General features: G+C 48.9%; 1 protein-coding gene and 1 long non-coding RNA gene across 3 annotated transcripts in view; both read left to right on the top strand.

Moving 5' to 3' along the window:
- LOC140219035 (uncharacterized) overlaps positions 1–23,611 on the top strand; it is a 457,444-nt gene that overhangs the window by 122,856 nt on the left and 310,977 nt on the right. The window lies entirely within an intron of this gene.
- LOC126523950 (uncharacterized) overlaps positions 1–23,611 on the top strand; it is a 283,481-nt gene that overhangs the window by 56,407 nt on the left and 203,463 nt on the right. For both annotated transcript variants that reach the window (XM_050172362.2, XM_055066980.2), the window contains exon 2: positions 13,808–13,892. In XM_050172362.2, coding sequence (XP_050028319.2) covers positions 13,808–13,892 — 85 coding nt within the window. The remainder of the gene's footprint in view (positions 1–13,807; positions 13,893–23,611) is intronic.

Genomic DNA, 23,611 nt, shown 5'->3' with positions numbered 1-23,611 from the left:
GCGTAAGAAACTTTATAGTGATCTGGTTGATGTTTTCTTGCCGCATCCTGTTTATCGTATGATGTATAACTTAGGACCTGAACGCAATGTGCTGAAGCGCGTTAGAAAAATGCCGGTTAGATCTTCAGCGAAAACCTTCTTTTTTCAATTGCATTCGGGCACTCTCCTTGTGAAGCCATGGCTGCAAAGCAAGGGCTTCTTTATTCCATGGTCTGTTAACTGCATCATATGTAAGAAACCTGAAACTATTGAGCACATCTTCTTGGATTGCCATGACTCAGTTTTCTTGTGGGATGTTCTCAAACGAACTCTGAAGAAAGACCTGCCGTTAAGTCCTTTCGGTATTCGTTTCTTACCGTGTGCAGACACGGGGGGAGTGCCGGCTGACTTGATAATGCTTTTGTGTATGAGCAGCGTGTGGAAAACGCGTATGGATGTCAGGAATGCCCGCGTAGATGAAAGGTCTGCGACGGAACACCTAAATGAAAGTCTTAGGTAAACGCGTGATGTCCTCAAGCACATGATTGAACCGCCAGAGTGGTTTCTGGAGCTTGACACTTTGGTGTCTGTGATATCCTCTTTGAGTGCCTTTTAAATATGTACAGTCTGTCGAAGTGACGTAATATTATTTTTCTGCACCAAGTGACCTACTTTGTACGCGTTTGAGTGGTGTTGAAATCAAGGTAATAAAGAAAAAAAAACTACTCGTGGCTCAGTGGTAGCGTCTCCGTCTCACACTCCGGAGACCCTGGTTCGATTCCCACCCAGCCCATCTTGCAAGAGTTGAGCAAAAGCGCAGCTGCTTATATACCGCCGCGACGCCGCCAGCGACGGCGCGAGTTGGAGCCCCGTTTCTCCTCTGTCGTGACGTCACGGTGTCACGTGGTCAGCCTTGAAGGCGACGCCACGAGCGACGGCGTGAGTTGGAGCCCCGTTTCTCTTCTGTCGTGACGTCACGGTGTCACGTCTTATGGCATGGGGTCACTAAAGGTCATTGAAGGCGACACCGCCGCGCCTGAGGAGCTGGGTTGAGCTCTAGTAATATGCTTCGCCTAAAAATGGAGCTGGATAGGCCATGTAAGATAACCCGCAGACCATTAGAGTTAAAGAATGGGTGCCAAGAAGGGAAGCGCAGTCGAGGATGACAGGTGGGGTTATGCAATTAGGAAAGGCGCAGGCGCAAGTTGGAATCGGTTGGCGCAGGACTTGGAGGCCGGAGCGAGAGGCTTTCGTCCTGCATTGGACAGGCTGCTGACTCTTGAAGGAGAAGCAGAGTAACGCATGAGTTGTTTCTTCTACTAGCCGAACCAAATATAGCCAAGCAAAAACAGTTCACCAGGCTAAACAGTGGTTCAACAACTAAAATAAAGGCTAGTATGCTTCGCATCCTGGGCTTAACCTTAGCTAAGCCACAGCCATTTTTTTCTACATAAATGTATTGTATTTTGTGAACTGTTTGGTGGCATGCAGGACGATTATACCACGCGTTCGGACGATCGACTTTTGCGCTCCGACCAACCTCCGTATTGCCTGTTGCCACAGAGAAAGCGATGCACAAAGGTAACGGCCGCATATTGTTGCGAAAAAAAGTGCACATATCTTGCCACTTTGAGTTGGCGCTATGCTCGTACAGTCCCAACTTTAGGCTACCGTAAAAAAATGCGGCGATATACATCGGGGTCCGTGTGTATATGGTGCAGCAAGAACTCTAGTGTCGATAAACAGTCGATTATCATTGATATATAATTATTTAACGTTCGTATGAGAAAATGCAAATAAAACCAGCCACTTATAAGTATCTCTCCTTAAAAATCAAGACATTGAAACACTGCGAAAGCCGCGCGTCGAACAGTGTACAGCGCGTTATATGCGCCCGTGTGTGTGTGTTTGACATGTGCGTTTACGTACGTCCTTGTATTTATTCTATGCCAAACTGTGTATTCAGAGAAGTTTTCATCTTGATCTATGCACGTACGCGTTGTCACACGAGGTTAGCGCTATTAGTTTTACAATTGATCCATGCTTTTATTTCGCGATGTACGAATACAAGCTAGGATACAGTACCATGTAAACGCATTTAACTATACTAGGTATAGTCATTTTGGGATGCTAAATATAACATTGCAGTGGTGGCGTAGAGGTAGAGCATGCGCTTCGCGTTAAAGGGGACCGTGGTTTCAATACCGGTGCCGCGCAATTTTGCACCGGATAAAAAAAAAAAATCCGCGTGTTAATAAACTTGCACAAACCGGTCTGGAGTGAGGCCTTATCCCGTTGACCAGAACCGGAAACGCACTCCCTCACGAGAGCAGGATTGGCCACCCTGGGGGAGTACTTGGCCACAACCTCCTATATGAATACAACAATCAAAACCCGGCCCTCAGTTCCCAGCAGCTGCGAAGCAACTGACCACGGCGGCGGTCAGACCTGTGACGCAGCAGAGGCTGCTAAGAATCTCTGGGTCCGGACAGGCCATCATTGGAATTTGAACCTGGCAACGTTTAACGCTAGAACGTTATCTAGTGAGGCGAGTCTAGCAGTGCTATTGGAGGAATTAGCAGGCAGTAAATGGGATATAATAAGGCTCAGTGAGGCTAGAAAGATAAAAAGAAGCATATACAGTGCTAAAAAGCGGGCACGTCCTGTGCTAGTTGGGCTTAGCGGAGAGACGAGAACTAGGAGTCGTATTCCTGTTTAATAAGGATATAGCTGGTAACACACACGAACTCTATAGCAATAACGAGAGGGTGGCAAGTCTTGTTGTGAAACGTAATGAGAAGTATAAATTGAAGGTCGTACAGGTCTGCGCCCCTACATCCAGTCATGATGACCAGGAAGTCGAAAGCTTCTATGAAGACGTGGAATCGGCGATGGGTAAAGTCAAAACAAAATACACTATACTCATGGGCGACTTCAATGCCAGGGCAGGCAAGAAGCAGGCTGGAGACAAGTCAGGGGAGAATATGGCATAAGCTCTAGGAATAGCAGGGGAAAGTTATTAGTAGAGTTTGCAGAACGGAATAATATGCGGCGAATTAATACCTTCTTCCGCAATCGGGATGGCCGAAAGTGGACGGGGAGGAGCCGGAATGGCGAGACTAGAAATGAAATAGACATCATACTAAATTATGGGGTTTTACATGCCAAAACCACTTGCTGATTATGAGGCACGCCGTAGTGGAGGGCTCCGGAACTTTTGACCACCTGGGGTTCTTTAACGTGCACCTAAATCTAAGTACACGGGTGTTTTCGCATTTCGCCCCCATCGAAATGCGGCCGCCATGGCCGGGATTCAATCCCGCGACCTCGTGCTCAGGAGCCTAACACCATAGCCACTGAGCAACCACGGCGGGTAGACATCACACTCTGTGATTACTCTAGCATCATACAAGATGTGGACGTGTTCGGCAAGGTGCGCTGCAGTGACCATAGGATGGTAAAAACTCGAATTAGCCTAGACTTGAGGGGGGAACAGAAGAAACGGGCATATAAGAAGCCGATCAATGATTTAGCGGTAGGGAGGAAAAATAGAGGAATTCCGGATCAAGCTACAGAACAGGTATTCGGCTTTAACTCAGGAAGAGGACCTTAGTGTTCAAACAATGAACGACAATTTTATGGGCATCATTAACGAGTGTGCAATAAAAGTCGGTGGTAACTCCGTTAGACAGGATTCCAGTAAGCTATCGCAGGAGACGAAAGATCTGATAAAGAAACGCCAATGTATGAAAGCCTCTAACCCTACAGCTAGAATAGAACTGGCAGAACTTTCGAAGTTAATCAACAAGCGTAAGACAGCTGACATAAGGAAGTATAATATGGATAAAATTGAACATGCTCTCAGGAACGGAGGAAGCCTAAAAGCAGTGAAGAAGAAACTAGGAATTGGCAAGAATCAGGTTTATGCGTTAAGAGACAAAGCCGGCAATATCATTACTAATATGGAAGAGATGGTTCAAGTGGCTGAGGAGTTCTATAGAGATTTGTACAATAGCAGTGGCACCCACGACAATAATGGAAGAGAGAATAGTCTAGAGGAATTTGAAATCCCACAAGTAACGACGGAAGAAGTAAAGTAAGCCTTGGAAGCTATGCAAAGGAAGAAGGCAGCTGGAGAGGATCAGGTAACAGCAGATTTGTTGAAGGATGGCTGGCAGATTGTTCTAGAAAAACTGGCCACCCTGTATACGCAATGCCTCATGACCTCGAGCGTACCGCAATCTTGGAAGAACGCCAACATAATCTTAATCCATAAGAAAGGCAACGCCTGTCTCATGGATTAGGAAGATAAGAAAGGCGACGCCAAAGACTTGAAATATTATGGACAGATCAGATTACTGTCCGTTGGCTGCAAAGTATTTACTGAGGTTTTCGCAAATAGAATCAAGAACACCTTTGACTTCTGTCAACCAAAGGACCAGGCAGGATTTCGTAAAGGCTACTCAACAATAGACCATATTCACACCATCAATCAGGTGATAGAGAAATGTGCGCAATGTAGCCAACCCTTATATATAGCTTCCATTGACTACGAGAAAACCTTATATTCAGTCGAAACCTCAGCAGCCATGCAAGCATTACGGAATGAGGGTGTAGACGAGCCATATGTAAAAATACTGGAAGGTATATATAGCGGCTCCACAGTCTCCGTAGTACTCCATAAAGAAAGCAACGAATTCCCTATAAAAAAGGGTGTCAGACAGGGAGGTACGATCTCTCGAATGCTATTCACAGCATGTTTAACGGAGGTATTCAGAGACCTGGATTGGGAAGAATCGGGGACAAGGGTTTATGGAGAATACCTTAGTAACTTGCGATTCGCTGATGATATTGCCTTGCTTAGTAACTCAGGGGATCAATTGCAATACATGCTCACTGACCTGGAGAGGCCAAGCAGAAGGGTGGATCTTAAAATTAATCTGCAGATAAGTAAAGTACCATTTAACAGTCTTAGAAGATAACAGCAGTTTACGATAGGTAGCGAGGCACTGGAAGTGGTAAGGGAATACATCTACTTAGGGCAGGTAGTGACGGTGGATCCGGATCATGAGACTGAAATAATACGAAGAATAAGAATGTGCTGGGGTGCATTTGGCAGGCATTCTCAGATCATGAACAGCAGGTTACCATTATCCCTCAAGAGAAAAGTGTATAATAGCTATGTCTTACCAGTATACTCACCTACGGGGCAGAAACCTGGAGGCTTACGAAAATGGTTCTACTTAAATTGAGGACGACGCAACGATCTATGGAAAAAAGAATGATAGGTGTAACGTTAAGGGATAAGAAAAGTGTAGATTGGGTGAGTGAACAAACGCGAGTGAATGACATCTTAGTTCAAATCAAGAAATAGAAATGGGCATGGGCATGGGCAGGGCATGTAATGAGGGAAGATAACCGATGGTCATTAAGGGTACGGACTGAATTCCAAGAGAAGGGAAGCTTAGCAGGGGGTGGCAGAAAGATAGATGGGCCGATGAGATTAAGAAATGAAGCTTAGAACGACAGAAAGCTGAGCTGGTTGGTAAGGATTCATTAGGCAAAAAAGGTGAAGCGTGCAGTCCGGACACAAGAGAAGTGGACAACACGAACGCCGACTGTCAACTGAAGGGAGCACTGAGGCGAAAAGAAGAACGAATACACAAAACTCATCTGCGCATTTGTATTCGACCAAATACTCGTTGGCCAGCCGTAATGTACTTTTTAAGGATACACCTTCCTAGCTGTCCTTAATCCAAAGGCGCACGTTGTCCGTCAGGAACTGCCCTAAGCAGATCCAATCTGACAGCTTACTGATGTAATCCACCCCTGCTCCTTTCACGCACTCTGAAAAATTATCCTTGAGACTTCATGGAATCTCAGCAAAGCTTCTGTTAGGCTTCTTTATTTCCTGTGAAAATCTCTTCTGAAATAATTCTTTAAAAATCTTGTAATTTGCGAGCAAACTCGACTTTCCTGAACTCCGTGGACTCCGTGGACTTCTCCTGTGAGACTTCTCCTGTGACACAGGCGAAAAGTCCCCTCCGTGGACTTCTTGCCAGTGTCAGTTCCTTTTAGTGGTGCGATCAGTGCGAAGCGGCTTTTCAGGAACTTAAGCAAGCCTTGGCCTCACCACTTGTCGTTTGGTATTTTGACAGTAAGGCACTCTCTCTACTGCCCACTGACGCTAGCGGCCTAGGAACTGGCGCCCGCTGCTGCACCGCGACGGCGCTTCTCGCGAGAAAGTCGTCGCATATGCAAGCCGCGGTGTGACTTCCGCGGAAAAGAAGTACACAGTCACCGAACAGGAATACCTGGCTGTTGTATGGTCCGTGCAGAAATTTCGCTCATACCTCAACGGTCAGCATTCACTGTTCTTACCGATCGTACCTCATGACCTCGATTTCAAGATGGCTTTGGAAGATGGCTCGTAATATTTTGTTGTTAGCTGCACGTCTTGCCATTCCTCGCCACTCCTTTCTATAGTGCCTTTGGGCCGTGAAGGTATTTTTAATAAATAAATTGAAATGGGGTTTATTGTAGCTCGTTCGAGGGATCGCAGGTAGCTCTAGATCACGAGTCCTAGCGCTTCGCATCAACAACCCGCGCTCGTGTCTCGCGCCGCAGCGGTGGCAGTCCGCACAGTGCCACATGCATATTACCCACTACAACTACCCCCGGGGCGAAGAGGAGCCATCCTGGCGACCTAAGGCGATGATACGATAAGGGGGTCGTGGTACGGCTTCAGGCGGCTGACGTGAACAGTCTCGCGGCCACGGCGGCGTTTGTCCGAAGATGGTGTCACCGGTTCGACCACATAATTTACAGGCGAAGTACACGCGACGACCCGGTACGGACCTTGATATTTCGGAGCAAGCTTTGGGCTAAGGCCTGGAGCTTGGAAGGGCAGCCGAAGCCAGACGTGAGAGTCCACGGCGAAGGACTGTGTGGGCTGATCGTTGTCGTGGCGATCTTTGTGGATTCCTTGGGTATCCGACGTGAACGAGCGAGCCAGTTGGCGGCACTCTTCAGCATGGCGAGCAACTTCGGAAAGAGGGGTGAATTCAGAGGCATCCGGGTGATATGGTAGTACGGTGTCGAGGGTAGTGGATGGTTCACGCCCATAAAGAAGGAAAAATGGTGAGAAGCCTGTGGTAGCCTGAACGGCGGTATTGTATGCGTACGTCACAAAAGGGAGGACATCGTCCCAATTTGAATGATCCGACGCAACATACATGGTGAGCATGTCCCCAAGGGTGCGGTTGAATCGTTCCGTTAGACCGTTAGTTTGTGGGTGATACGCCGTAGTGGTGCGGTGAATAGTGCGGCACGCTGCGAGTAGCTCATTAATAACTTCGGACAAGAAGACACGGCCTCGGTCACTGAGTAGTTCTCGCGGTGCGCCGTGCCGTAAGACGAAATGCCGTAAGATGAATGCGGCGACGTCGCGAGCAGCAGCCGAAGCAAGTGCAGCAGTTTCAGCATATCTTGTCAGGTGGTCTACTGCGACAATTATCCAACGATTTCCGGCAGCACTGCACGGAAGAGGCCCATAAAGGTCGATGCCAACCCGATCAAAAGGACGTGCAGGACACGGTAAAGGTTGCAGAGGGCCTGTCGGATGAGAAGATGTCTTGCGTCGCTGACAGGCTGCACATGACCGAATGTATTTGCGGACATAAGAATACATGCCGCGCCAGTAGTACCGCTGGCGGAGCCGCTCGTAGGTTTTCAGGACGCCAGCATGAGCTTGTTGTGGGTCTGCATGGAAATACGTGCATACGTCGGAACGCAAATGGCGAGGGAGGACTAGCAGCCATTTGCGACCGTCGGGCTGATAGTTTCGGCGGTACAAGATGGCGTCCCGTAGCACGAAGTGGGTGGCTTGGCGACGAATGGCTCGAGGGCATGTAGACGTTGAAGAACTGCTAAGAATGTCAATGAGAGACAGAATCCACGGATCTTTTCTCTGTTCAGACGGCATGTCAGTAACAGCAAGCGTAGCAACCGGGCACTCTATGGATGAAGGTGGCCTTTCGTCGGATCGCATGGGCGCACGGGAGAGCGCATCTGCATCAGAATGTTGGCGCCCGGATCGATAAATGACGCGAATGTCAAGTTCTTGGATCCGAAGAGCCCAACGTCCAAGACGCCCCGACGGGTCTTTCAGTGACGCAAGCCAGCAGAGCGCGTGGTGGTCTGTCACAACGTCGAACGGACGGCCATACAAGTAAGGGCGAAATTTGTTTAAGGCCCAAACTATAGCTAAACATTCTTTTTCCGTGACAGAATAATTGGATTCTGCCTTCGTGAGAGCACGACTCGCATATGCAACCACATATTCTGGAAAGCCAGGCTTCCGTTGTGCAAGGACGGCCCCAAGACCAACGCCGCTGGCGTCGGTATGAACTTCAGTCGGTGCACTCGGGTCGTAGTGGCGTAGAACAGGCGGTGAGGTAAGCCGACGACGCAAAGTGGTGAAGGCTTGGTCACATGCCGGAGTCCAGTCACGAAGGTCACCAGAGCCAGCCAGGAGCTTCGTCAGGGGAGCGATGATGCAGGCAAAATTGCGCACAAAGCGGCGAAAATAAGAGCAAAGACCGACGAAACTGCGGAGCTCTTTCACTGTAGTCGGCCGCGGAAATTCTGCGACAGCACGAAGTTTGTCAGGGTCGGGAAGGACGCCGTCTTTGGACACGACATGGCCAAGTATGGTCAGCTGGCGGGCTCCGAAGCGGCACTTTTTCAAGTTAAGTTGAAGGCCGGCGGTGGTAAGGCAAGTAAGGACTTCGCGGAGACGAGAGAGGTGAGTGGTGAAATCAGGGGAGAAAACTACCACGTCGTCTAAATAACACAAGCACGTCTTCCATTTGAGGCCTCGTAGAAGATTGTCCATCATCCTTTCGAATGTCGCGGGTGCATTGCAGAGGCCGAATGGCATTACTGTAAACTCATACAGGCCATCAGGCGTAATAAAAGCTGTCTTCGAGCGGTCGGATTCATCCACTGGCACTTGCCAATAGCCCGATCGCAAGTCCAAAGAAGAAAAGAATTCGGCACCATGAAGACAATCCAGGGCGTCATCTATGCGCGGTAGAGGATAGACATCTTTTCGTGTAATCTTGTTGAGGCGACGATAGTCCACACAGAAACGAATCGAGCCATCTTTTTTCTTAATGAGTACTACAGGAGATGACCAAGGGCTGCAGGATGGCTTGATAACACCACGTTCAAGCATGTCTTCAACTTGCTCGGCGATGACACGACGCTCGGTGGATGACACGCGGTACGGACGCTGGCGTAATGGTGCGTGGTGTCCCGTATCAATGTGGTGAGAGACGGTACTCGTGCGGCCTAATGATGCTTGGTTGCAGTCAAAAGAGGCGTGAAAATCATTTAAAAGAGTAATAAGCCGCTCACGTTGTGTCGGCTCGAGGTCATCGGCAATAGAGCGACAAAAAACATCCGGTGGTACTCGGTTAGATGGCACATGGGGTGCCAGTGCTGTTACGTTGGCAGTATCCACGTCGTCGGGAACAGGGAACTGCACAATAACGTCAGCGTCCACAGTCTGGATGGTACCAATAGTCTCGCCACAGTGCAAAGCCAAAGTGTACGAATTTGGGTTAGAAATCAGTATTTCTGCAGCCCCATGGTGAACCGTGAGGAGGGCGAAAGGCAACAATATAGGCTGGCGGCGAATGAAGATGGCAGCGGGTGAAAACATGACCGTCGCTTCGGCAAGCGATGCGCATGAAAGAGGGACAAATACCGCGCTGTGAGGGGGAAGGTCAGTATCTGAAGCTACACAGATCCTGGTAACATCATGAACTTGAAAGTCGTGAGATGGCAAATCGCACAGAACGGAGAACTGAACCTCAGAACGTGCACAGTCAATGACCGCGTGATGGCGCGACAGAAAATCCCAACCGAGAATCACATCGTGGGAGCAACAAGTTAGCACAAAGAAATCAATCGAATACAAAATGTCTCGAATCAACACCCTGGCAGTGCACATAGCGACTGGCTGAACTAGTTGTGCACTGGCTGTTCTAAGCAATAATACCGAAGGCATCATGGTCACTTTCCGTAATTCACGGCAAAGTTTCTCACTAATCACAGATACAGCAGCACCTGTATCGACGAGCGCAAGACATTTGATGCCATCAACAGACACTTCAATAACGTTAGCGGGGGAAAAACGAGGACTTTGATGTTCCGACGATGACGCAGTTCGTGCCTCAGGAACTGCGGAAATCAGTTTTCCGCCTCAGTAGTACTGGCACTGGGCCTACGACGCATGGGTGAGAGTGAGCGCCGACGAGGGGAAGGTGAGCGACGAGTATTGTAGAGCTGTGACTGCGGTGCTGGTATGTCATCAGCAGCGTAGACTTCCGGTGGTGGTCGTGAAGGCATACGGAAAGGTCGGAAGCCGGAGCTGGGTGGTCGCGCGGTGCCCACGAAGGCCGGCAAGCGCCGGCGGCAGAAGCGCGCAACATGACCCGGGGTACCGCAGGCATAGCATATTGGGCGGTTGTCAAGAGTGCGCCAAGGATTTGTACCTTGCTGCTGTGCGCTGAAAAAAGGCAGCGACCTGCTGGCGAGGCGAGGGCGGATGAGAGAACACCGGCTGGAGAGGCGCTGAAAGCGGAGGTGAGAATCCCGGCAGACGAGGCGCCCGTGCAGCGGCTTCAGCATACGTCAGAGGCGCGGCCACAGGAGCCGGCTGACACGGAGGTGGAAGAGCTTCGGTCACTTGCTCTTGAATTACCTGTCGGATCGCTGGAGCCAAATATTGAGAAGGCTTCTCCGTGGTCGGCAAAATCGAGAGCTGTCGCGCGACCTCCTCGCGCACAAATTCTTTTATTTGCGTCAGCAAAGTTGTGTGGTTGTCGCCAATAACCAATGCTGCTAACGAATCTTCCGTAGGCGGTGGGCGCCGAGCTAAGATGCGTTGTTTCCGTAGCTCGTCAAAACTTTGGCACAAGTTGATAACTTCGGCCACGGTACGCGGATCCTTCGCTAGCAACATTTGAAATGCGTCCTCATCAATGCCTTTCATAATGTGTTTTATCTTGTCCTGTTCCGCCATTGACGGATTCACGCGCTTACACAGGTCAATGACATCTTCGATGTAACTTGTGAACGTTTCACCGTGATGTTGCGCGCGCCCCCGTAAGCGTTGTTCTGCGCGAAGCTTGCGCACAGCGGGGCGCCCGAACACTTCTGTGAAACTTGTCTTGAATCTGCTCCACGTTGTGAAATCGTGTTCATGGTTTCGGAACCAGAGGTTCGCGACGCCGGTTAAGTAAAACAGCACATTGTGCAACTTCGTGATGTCGTCCCACTTGTTATGCTGGCTCACCCTTTCGTAAGATGACAACCAATCCTCCACGTCATGATCATCGGTGCCGCTAAAGATGGCAGGATCACGCTGGCGCAATGCACCGGAAACGATGATCGTCGGAGGCTGTGGTGCATCTTCCTGGGTGGTTTCGTCAGGCATGGTCGCAGCAGTCGGTAGCGTCCGGCTTCGGAGTTCCAGTTTTCGAGGTCACCCCGCAGCTCCACCAAATGAAATGGGGTTTATTGTAGCTCGTTCGAGGGATCGCAGGTAGCTCTAGATCACGAGTCCTAGCGCTTCGCATCAACAACCCGCGCTCGTGTCTCGCGCCGCAGCGGTGGCAGTCCGCACAGTGCCACATGCATATTACCCACTACAAAATAAATAAATAAATAAACAATGCCTTACTTGAATTTTTCACCATCAAAAGCTTGTCAGGACGCTTTGGCCGCTGAATCCTCAGAGTATATGTACATGATTTCGATGTCGTTTATAAGTCCGGAAGGAAGCACCATTGCAAGACTCCGAAGCACCTTCCCGCTGCCCACTACCGTCATATTTCAATCACGTTACGTCACCTTGTCGACTCGGCCGCGCGGACATCGCGCCTCGAGTTTTACCGATTGCTTCCCTGACCCAGTCGACATCCAGCCGCCCTGCTGCGTTTCCCACTAACCAGCGTACTGAGCCACATCATCATCAATCCCATCGGTAGTCTTTCAATGCCGCCTAACACTAGGCTTCCAAGATAGTTCAAGCTCTTCAAGTTAGAGGACGGTGTTCTCTACCGCCACATTTTCTCCCGGAGGGCCATCGATGGCTTTGTCGTTCCGCACTTTCTCTGTGCTGAAGTTCTCCAGGCTTCTTATGACTACTCGACGTCTGGCCGCTTGCGCTACCGCAATACCCGTGAGCTGATGTGCAGCCCATTCTCCTGACCAGGTCTTTCAAACGGTGTAGCTCGATATGTCGCGTCGTGCACTCTTTGCCAACGCTGCAAGCGACCTACGACTGCATCCGCCGGGACGCTACAGCCGCTACCTTGTCAAGCAGAACCATTCGCTACCGTTGGCATTGACTTTTACGGCCCGATCCCCGCCACTGAAGACGGCAGCCAGTGGATAGTCACTGCTGAGGATCCCTTGAATCGGTACGCGCAGACTACGTCTGTCCGCACAGGGACTGCTTCGGAAGTAGCTGCCTTCTTGCTTCAAGCTATCTACTCACGCCATATAGCCAGTCGAGTCCTTTTCAGCGACCGCGGCAAGGCATTTCTCTGAAACGCTCTTGAAGTTCTCCAAGTTTGTAACAGCGTACACAGGACAAACTCCCGTTACCATCCCCAAATCATTTGCCTTAGAGAGCGATTTCATCGCACGCTCAGTGATATGCTGCCCATGTATATCCAACCGGACCATAGTAAACCGGATGCCCTTCTCTCTTTGGTAATATTTGCCTACAACACCGCTGTCCTGTGAACCACAGACTACTTAATCTCCCCTTTTCCTGGTCTACGGCTGACATCCGACCTCTGCCCCCGATGTTTCTTTCTTTTTTGGTCCTGCCAACACTTCACCATTCATTTGCGGCCAACTTTTGGCTCGTCTTGCCCAATGTCGCTACCGTGCTCGCCTAAACACCGAGACGAGCCAAGAAACCGCAAGAGTCGTTATGATGCCACTAGCCATGTCGTTTTCTACCGCCTTGGCGAGGATTTACTACTTTGGATCCCTGTGCGAATGCCTGGTTTATGCGAAAAGCTTCAACCTAGGCATCGTAGTGTTTTGGGTGTGTTGGTATTACATGGTGAAGTTTTTAGCGCTCGAAAAGACGAGGACACAGAAAAACTCGGTGCACATGGGCAATGTACAAGGTTGTACGAGATACACAATCTAGGTACATCGGCTCCTACAAATTCAAAGAGCAGACCTTCCGAGTGAGCTACCGCGTTACATCTGGTGATACACCGACTCACCGACGCTGCGACGTAAGAGAAATCCTGCATGTTTCCGGCCTCAAGCCATTCTATCGGCGCCCCATGCTAGCTTAATTTGCGACCAGGCTGGCTGCATCTGTCCACGGGGGCAATTATATATTATGCGCTATATGTCCATTATATATAATTATATATTACATCTGCCTCATCTGTCCATAACCATCACCATCACTTCGCGCCCTCACGTTCAGCGCGCTCGCTCGTGCTTTGGGATTAAAGCGTCAATGAACCATTTCTTCTCAGTGTGTATATATATATATATATATATATATATATATATATATATATATGCCTCTCTTGTTGTTGCAGACCGTGCTAAAACTCACTGGATCAATGTACTTTTGCTTAATTGTGGCGTGGATGCCGAACCATGCAATTTAAATTTCAAGTTAACCTGCTTTGTTTTAGCAACCGATAGAGGTCCTCTGACAGCTGTATTATTCTTCCGACTTTCTACGCATGTGCTGCTTCTGCTGCTGTTGGCAAAGCTGCTTATTGCAACCATAGCCTCCGTCGCTGTTGGCGTCTGTGGACAAGGCAATCAGCTACAGGAGATTGTCATCAAAATTTGTGGTAAGACTCTTCGCTTACCTGATTTACTTTGCTGATTTTTGATTGTGACTCTTCACTACACGTCAACGAACCAACGCAGTGTTCTTGCTCGCAGTAGCCAAGAACGAGTTATAAATTTCGCATTGTTAATTTTCTATATATCTGACGCACGCATTCTGATGTCTCGTTTATTTCACCATCTTTTATCATGCGGAGGGTAGGAGTTCGGATTCTACCGGCGGTAGATAATTTTCTTTGCATATGTTAAGTTTCCTTGATGGTGCAATTTCTACACTTCAAATTAAAACAATGAATTATTTCCAATTGCATTCCTTTGGTGCATTCATTCCTGATATATTTGGGAGTAACAACAATCGGGCGCCCTCAGGGCGGGTAAGGCGCCCACCTGCGGCAAGCTTCCTTTGCGTCCACTTTCATATCCTGTGTTATCTGACTATTTCTGCGCTTGCATTACCATAACAATCACCTTTTCTTTATGCGTGCCCAGTCTTCGTGGCTTGTAACTTCGTGCGGTCGTAGCCACGGTTGTGACTAACTGTCTTGTGTGGTATGCTTGATACCAAGGCACCATGACATACATAGAAACGAACTGGCCGAGAAGCGTGTTGGCCAGGGAAAGATGCCCTCCTTAGCCTGGATATAGAGGCGGTCGGCAATGATAGTCAAGAGAGCGCTGGTAAATTCAACTGGACGAGCAGTGTGATAATAATTTGCTGTCAAAAAATTAACTTTAGTTCATTAGTGGCAACACAGCCTGTTCAGGCCACAAGATAGCGATAGGGCACGGCTATGGTATTGCGCTACTATGCAGGAGGTCGCGGGATCAAATCCCGGGCCGCGGCGGCCGCATTTCGATCGGGGTGAAACGCAAAAACGCCCTTGTCCTTCTTTGCATTGGCGGTCGAAATTAATCCGTAGTACCCCACTGCGGCTTGCCTCATAATCAAATTGTAATTTTGGCACGTCAAACCGCAAAATTCAATTCAACAATACGGCGACTTGGCGTGCTAAGAAGAATGACGTTCTGTCGCGGGTTCGGACGGCACCGCTCGTCTCCTTTTGCTTGTGTGCCTTTCGCGTGTAACAATGTAGCGAAGGTGCTTCCTAGTGCACAGCGTAAAAAGACGTCGCAACCACTGGAGCGAAGCTCCAGTGCTTGCAACTCGATGTCTGCTATATCCAGCGGTTCCGACTCGATGACAGCTATCTCCAGTGGTTGCAAGTCGATGACTCCAGTGGTTGACTCTCCATTGGTAAGGCGATGACTCCAGTGGTTGTGACTCGATGACTGCTATCTCCAGTGGTTGCGAGTCGATGACTCCAGTGGTTGACTCTCCATTGGTAAGGCGATGACTCCAGTGGTTGTGACTCGATGACTGCTATCAACCACTAGCTGGAGCGAAGCTCCAGTGTTTGATAGCAGTCAGGACCGTCCTTCGCCAATAGTCATCGCTTAAGCAAAGAAGTGCACCAAGGCCGAGACAACACAGTTGTGACAACACAGCAGCAACCATTGTAGCATCGTCAAATATTGCCGTGGGCCCATTTCATTGAGTGCCCAAGAAACGGGGCGGTGGGGGTCATGTGGGGCGGGAAAATTAGTTTTGAAGGAAAAAACAGGATCATGGATGAAAAGGAATGCGCGGCTATATAGAGTACAAAAAAATACATCAAAAATCTTTATTCAGCATTCTTCCGCGTACCTCAAATGCGTGTGGACTGAATGGAGGAAGAGGACAAGGAAGTTGGCAGCCAAGTACAGGGAATTGAAAGTGTAACTAGACAACCCTCAGTGGCTGCGGCGACGATGAAGGAGCTTCGAAAAAAATAAATAAATCCTGTGGTTTTACGTGCGAAAACCACGAGCTGTTTGTGGGGCTCGCCATAGCGGGGGACTGCGGATTAATTTTGACGACCTAGGGTCCTTTAACGTGCACGCAATGCACGGCACACGGACGCGTCCCCATCGAAATGCGGCCGCCGCGACCACGACTCGATCACACAAGTTCGGGCTTAGCACTGCAACACCAAAGCCTCTACGCAACCACATCTAAAAAATGGTGTCTGATGAGTAAATTGTTGCGCCAAAAAAGGAAAATATGGACTTGGGAGGGAGAGTACGAAACGGCAGATTAAGCGCTTAACTTCAACTGATTTTATTCTTACAGCAGGGCAGGGAGAATGAACTTGCACATCCGTACGTGAGTGTTTCCTAGAGCGATTACAGTGACATTTTTAACAGTTGCAACTTGTTTGGGATCTAATGTATTCATTACATCCCAACCAACTCGCCCAGCAACAAGTTTTACTCAGAAAATGGTGTATGGCTGAGTATGATGTTTTCCTGAGACTTCTCTGGTGCAGCTTCTGTCCTCTTAGGTTTTATTCGTCCTTGTTTCTTTGCCTCACAGCCTCGGAATGAAGCATCCATCCATCATCTATCTCAAACCAGAATTTTGTTGTAGCCGAACATTTTTGGGGGTTATTTTTGATCAAAAACAATGGTCCCCTAAATATATGACGCCCGATAGACCTGCGAATTTATAGTAGACGCTTTCCGCTACTGGTAAATATTATTTTTCTCCTCCTCTTCACTAAGGCAGTCCCATTCAACGAAGCTCGCTGAGACCCGCGTCTTAGAACTTGTAGAATTGATTATCGAATATGCCAGCCAATGAGTGGTTTACATATGCTACGTAAGAATGTTCGAAGCCGAAGGTATCGTCCCGAGCCACAACTTAATGAGTAACAAACGATATCATCTCTTCTCTGTAAGCTGCTACAAAGCTCCGAAACAGATTTCGTAAGCTCCAAGTGCAGCATAAGCAAATCTACAGCAATTGCCACATTCATGCGCGATTGGGTGGGCTACGTAACGTAATGCATCACACCAAAAAAAAATTTTACTGACACAAGCCCATTACAGCCTGTGGCTTCACAATAAAAGGAAGTAACTAGAAATGACGAGCAACTGACAGTAATCACGATTTAATACAGCGGCTGAAAGTACGTGCCACTGTAAAGCAATTTCTACCTTGCGTTCTAGTGCACGCGGTACGTGTGGCGTGCTCACAGCATTTGGACAAGGCGTAGGAAGCTGGGAAAGATAGCTATGCAAAATTTGCTTGTCCTCTGAAATTTGATTCAAGTTTTGTGTCCCTGACCAACGCCACATAGAACGACAAGGCATCAACGCTTAGCGAGTGACGCCTGGCAAGTGCGGCCGAGGACCAGGGCCGGATTAAGAAAAATGGGGGCCCTGGGCTAATGTGCATGCGGATCCCCTTTCCCTATACTGACCCCCCCCCCCCCCCCCCCCCGCTGTCGCCTGCTACGCTACTGGACAGAAGCCATGTTTCATTTTATTTCCACCAAATTAAAAAGAACGAAGTGCGCTCAGCGGGATTATTGTTATTGTTATTATTATAAAGAAAACAACAAAACTTGCTTGAAACGCCTGCTGTTGTAAACACCAACACATATGCTCACTTTGTGATTAATCTGCATTTGTTTTCAGCAAAAGCTAGGCTTTAAGGAAAAGTTTAGTGCACTCAAGACGAACAGGAACGTAGAAAATACAACACAGCTCAGATGTCGATCCTTCTGAAGCTAGGCTTTGTTTGCATCACTAAGTTTATTCCCGTGAGGAGACGCATGATTGTATCCAAAACATTCTTTATTAAAATTCAAGCATCAGACTGTAGTAATCGTTATACACGTTACCCTATAGATACGCAATAGATATATACAATACTTAAAGCAATACAAACACCATAAAAACGCACTAGAATGCAGATGAAAATTACCAACTGTACTTACAAAAAATTATTTGAAAATATTTTTCTTAAATGTAAGACAAGCAAAGACACCAAATAAACGTGGTACTGTCAAAAACAACAAAAATACAGTTCTTTATAAGAACGCTAAATATCAAAAGAAGAACAAACAAGAGACGAACAACGAAGATTTGCATATCTTGAATTACACTGCTCGGCGTTTCATTGGCAACGTGGAAGCTGCGAGGCGACACAACGAACTTATTAACGCGACAGCGTTAAAGGGGTTGGGACAACAAATTTTGAGGCTATAAAAAGCATGTTGTAGGCTGCTTCCGTATGCAAGGACACCCAGAACGAGATATTGGACGCTGCAAACATTCCAAATTATTTTAATTCAGCTCCAAAAAGTCATTAAAAACTCCTTCTCGTGGTCGAGACCCATCGCTAGCGCGGCAGTTATGACGTCACAGAGGAGGAACGAAAATATTGACGTCATAGCACACTAGCACAAAAACGTGACGTATGATGAGTAGCGATGGAATGCCGATTACGGAGCCTGCTGAGCAGAGCGACCGAGCATAGCCTCCACTATGACCGAGCTACACGCATATAGAAATCCTATCTTAATGCAAAGAAGGGGTAGGGCGTGCAGAAACGGACACAGGAGGAGAGAAGTGGACAAGACGAACGCCGCACGGCGGCCCGCGAACGGCAAACTGCGTGTAACACTAGCCGGCCGAACCGAAAGGGACCAGGGTATGCGGCGTTCGTGTTGTCCGCTTCTCTCCTCGCATAGTCGCATAGTTCGGCAGCTCGGAGTGGTCTCTCGTTCGCTTGGCCTTTCCCAATGTGAGCGCCCGTCCACGTTACCGGCACGGAGACTCGCCGCATGCCGTTTGCCGTTCGCGGGCCCCCGTGCGACGGCGGTTTTGCTCGCGAACGGCGAGATTTCCTTGACGTAGAGAGGACGGGCCCGGGACCGATTTGTGCGGCAGCCGTACGGCGAAGCGGCCAATCAGCGACCGAGGAGTGGTCACTCTGGCACCGACGGCAGCCTCACCGCCTCTGATCGTTCGGAGCCGCCGATATCGTCACTAGGCCTTTTCCGGTTCACTTCAAAGCTAAAGCTTACGGCGCTTCGGAATGAATCACCGACTCTCACAAGCCGCAATATATTCTTACCGTTGTTGTCGCTCTTCGCAATAATTATAATAATCGCGACATGCACTTCGAATCGCCAGTTGTTTACCTCTGCTGGGAGAGCAAGCGTACGCGCGAGCAGATGACGCAGCATCGTTTTACGTCACCATTTCTTGTGGCCCACGTGACCAAGCCATGTTGCGTTTCCTCCTCTGTGACGTCATAGCATCCCCCGGAGCCCAGAAACCGAAACAGAAATCGCTCGGTATAATAATGCTATTATTAAATTATTTATCGGATATATATGAATCCCGCTGTGTGTATCGTGCTCCCTGAAGCATGACGCAACGTTTGAATAAAGAAACGCATGAACGAAAATTTTGATGTCTCCACCCCTTAAACGAGCTCGTGTCGCAGAAAAGCTGGTGGCGTCGGCGGCGTTGGCCGTGAGCGATAAATCCCAGAAGGCACTTCATAAATAAAAAAAACATGTTGTAAGATGGGCTGGTGGGAATCGAACCAGGGTCTCCGGAGTGTGAGACGGAGACGCTACCACTCCGCCACGAGCTTGTTCCTTCAACACGGGACAAAATCGCCTCTAGTGAATGCGGTGTTGCCTTAGAAACGTGCCGTAAAAAGTTATACTGCGGTGTATATCGGTAATAATGGCCATGTAACTTATAGAAGTCGCCGTTTCACGAGTAGCGAAGTACGTTTCCGCTACATTTCTTCTGCGCTCTGCGCACACGCAGAGCCATCTTGCGGCAAACACAGAAGACCTCCTCCTCGCAATGTACGGCGCTGCCCCGACAAGTGGCGCGCCACTCGCCCCATTACCGCGTCCGCCTTCATGGCGCGTCGGGGCCCGGCTATCTGTGCCGATCGCGACGTTTGGCTGGCGTAGCGCGTTTGAGTAGGCGGTGCGAACGGGGTGCGATAACGCTATCGCGTTCCACTCTTGAAGGCGAAGCTTAAGCGTCCTCCAATTTTTTAAAACTGTTCATGTATAGCGCAAACAGTCCTCTTTTAAAATGGCATCTATCGTGCCTTCCCTTAGGCGAAATCAGACATAGTCTGTTCGAAGGATAGATCGCGGAGGATAGATCGCACTTTCAATGGACATGATAGCAAGCGAGTTCACCTTGTCAAGGAGGCTCGAAAGAAGGCGATTTTTAATCAGCGACAACTTGGAAAATGATCGTTCGGTCTCACAGTTTGCAACGGGTATGCTTAAATACATTTGCAAAGCAATAAAAAGGTTCAGAAACACATCAATAAGCTTTCTTCCGTGCAGCAACTTCATTATTCCCAGGGGACTCGTGTCCTGGCACACAGAGTTGTGAAGAAAGTTCGCAAACTGAACGATTTCAGCGGGAAATTCTGGCTCCAAATCATTTTTGTAGGTTTTCACCAACTTCTCAGCCTGCTGTGCAAGAGAGGCCTCGCTCCTGATTTCTGTCAGCAATTTTAAGAATCCGAACCTTTCGCAGAGTTCAGTGTAGGCAGCCTTTCGCACTCGCAAAGCAGAGCCTAGATTGTCAAGTACATCATTTTAGGTCTCTACGATAAACTTCTTTTACCTTGTAGCACACTATCGCTTTTTCCATACGGGTGCTTACTCAAAACGATGCCTTTGCCCTCATCCTGATAACATTGATTGGTACTTAGTATGCGTGCTCGCTCTTCGAAGGTATCAAAGAGAGGTCGCAAAGAATTAACAAAGCCTTCTAGAGAGCTCAGCAGATCTACAGCAGTTCAAATGTCTAGGCCTGGTTTCTACGCTCATTTTGTCAAAGCGCTCCAAGATTTCACTCCAGAAAATCGCCATGGATGCAGTCTCTAGTTTTGTCATTTTCTTGAAGAGAGAGTGCGCTTCGTTCCTAGTGTCACCGTTTTCTTCCTCGTTCTTTGATGTAGCTTCAAGGCAACACAAGACTGCATTGAAATTTTTCAGAATTGCCCTACATGATTTAGCGTGTCTTGACCACCTGGTATCAGAGAGACTTTTCAAAGCAAGCCGCTGGCCAGTTCCGCCCATGCTGTCCAAAAGATACCTTCATCGTTTCGGTGAGGCAGCAAAGAAAACACACAGTCTCTGAATTACAGTGAAAAAGTTGACAGCCTCAAGGCAACTGTCAACGCTACACGCGCGAACTCAGTTCGGTGAATGACCAGCACACGCGACGTAGACTGCCAATTCGTTCAGGTGTTTGATTTGAGCTTGCAGTCCTTTGTATTTTCCTGACATATTACTCGTATTATCGCAAGCTTGGCCCCTACAATCATCAACTGAGATGCCACCGGTTGTCAAGTGGGACATAACGGTATCGAAAATATACAAGCCGGTATGCGATTCAATTGGAACAAATCCAAGAAAGCGTTCGTACACTTTCCCATTTAAATAGTATCGTAAAACAACTGACAGCTGATCAACGTGAGTAAGGTCTGGAGTCGAATGAACAAATAAAGAGAAATATTTTGCGCGTTTCACTTCGTCAACGAGACGTTCCTTGACAGCCTTTGCCATATGCTCGATAAATTCATCACAAATGGTTTTTGACAGATACGATGGGTGACCTTTTCCCTTGTCCCCGTAGCGTTTGATGTGCTCCTCTAAAAAGGGATCAAACTTGGCAATGGCCTCTAGCACTCCCATATAATTGCCATTTCTCGGTGAACCAAAAATCTCCTACTACTACGACTACGTGCTGCAACACCTCGGTGCAGTAAGCGGTCTCAGTGACAAGGTGCTTAACCAGCTCCTTCTCAATTGTGCTGCTCGAGTTGGAGCGGGTGAGCCGTGCTGCCACGTAGTTCCGGTGCTCGACGCTATTTTCATGTGCGCAAACCTTTTCTTCTGCTCTTTGCCAATCAGAAAAGCCGTGCGTGGTGAAAGCACTGGGGTTGCTTGAAATCGAAAATAGTTTGCACATGAAACAGTAAACGGAACCTTTGGACTCCGACTACATTAACCAGTGTCTCTCGTACGCATCCCCATTTACAGCCTCTCGCGCGAAAAGATGAGGTGACATACAGCGTTTCTGAGTTTTGTATTGCCTTTCGGAAGATGGAAAATTTTCTGCCCTATTTTGAATATACAATGGCCCTTTATGAATGCATACACTCCGAAAGCTTTCAGTAATAATGTCCGGCCACTTAGCAGGGTCACTTCGGAGAATCTCGCAACGTACCTCTTGCTGCGGTGGTGTCTGTATTTCTCTGTTGCCGCAACGAGAAGCCGTCTCATGCGTTCTCTCGAGGCACACTTTGTGGGTGGGAACATCATTATTTGAAGCCAAACTAACAGGGAACAATGAGTCGGTTCTTGGAGTGTTGTTTTCTGGCGCTCGTCAGTAGAAAAAGGCTCATCGGAGGCTCATTTTCGCATGAATGGATGCTAATTGTTCACCGGGCACTTCCTTAGTCTGACGCGACCGCAGGTGTCCAACGGTGGCCGTCCCGATGACTGGCGCACGCTGCCTGGATGGTCCGTGGCTGGCCGAGAGTGGTGCGTCCCCCGGGAGCTCCTCAGCGGCCGGGCTTCTGCAAGCTTAACGGGCGGCTAGGGGCTGAATCGCAGCCCGCGATCAACTTCCTTTTATAGACGCGCGCCGCGTCTGTATGTTACTAGCCCCAAAGCAGGCGTTCACGTACGCATACAGTTCCTTGTACAAATTCCCTCCTTCCCGGTACAAACTCACTCCTTCTACCGTTCCGGTCTCATCTTCCTATTGGCTAGAAGCAATCGTCTGTTCTGGGAGGTTCTCGATTTTGCTTTCGCCCCGTCGACGTCGAGCGCGAGAACGAAGGAGAGAGGGCGACTCCTAGCGCGGGCGAAGTTACGCGCCCTCCGTCGCCTCTGAGCCATTTTTTTCTACTTTTTTCTGGAAAGTTCGGGGGCCAGTCTGACCTACTTTTTCCGTCGAGCGCGCGCGAGGGTGCGCAGCCACTAGGCTGGAATGGGCCCTGGAGACAGGCCTTTGTGTTCAGCTCTCCAACTTCCCCCTTCACTCTTCCACAACCCTAGCCCGAACAGTGAACATTGCATGCCCCACGGCACGCGGACAAAAGCACGTGTGACGTCTTCTTACCTTTCCTGCCTAGACTCTGCCATAACCCTCATCATCATCTGCTATCGGACTCATCCTCCCCCGCCCAAATTACCATCACAGTAAAGAAAAGTCGAATGGGAAGCACTATTGGGTACTGCAGCACATCCTTTCTATGAGAAGGACAGCGGCGTAACTATTTGAGAGGTGGATGGTGGCGCGGTGGTGACGAGGGGCAAGGGAGATTTAGGTCCTCATCTCACATTACATGTTTTAGGTGTTTCCCTCTTGCCCCTCCTCTCCAGACAGCACTGGACAGACGGACTGACAGGAAACCACGAAAACTCTTCCAAGCAAACGCACCTCGCTTCCTAAGAAACGAGGGCCTCGCAATTCCTGTTTTTGCAGGTCGACAAGCACTTCCCAAATGATCAGGCTGAACGCATGCTATTACATGAGGCGGGGGGCCCCGTCAGTTCGTTCTGGTTTTCTCGCTTCATATATGTCGCTCGAAGTTCAGTTGCCCATGGTTCCATATACTAAGCAGGTTAGAATAAATTTGGCTCCTTCTCCTACTCTCCGAGGTGAGGCCCTGGGCTGCAGCCCCCTTAGCCCCCCCCCCCTTAATCCAGCGCTGCCGAGGACGTGCTCAGGATTAGGGCTTAAATGAGGGAGCTGGAGACTTACGAGCACGGATACCCTTAAGAAAATGAACAGTGAGTTTCTGCAGAGAATGTTATGTATTCCTAAT

This window comes from Dermacentor andersoni, chromosome 6, assembly GCF_023375885.2.
Source record: "Dermacentor andersoni chromosome 6, qqDerAnde1_hic_scaffold, whole genome shotgun sequence".
Lineage (NCBI taxonomy): Eukaryota > Metazoa > Arthropoda > Arachnida > Ixodida > Ixodidae > Dermacentor > Dermacentor andersoni.
This window is presented reverse-complemented; position numbering and strand designations above follow the sequence as displayed.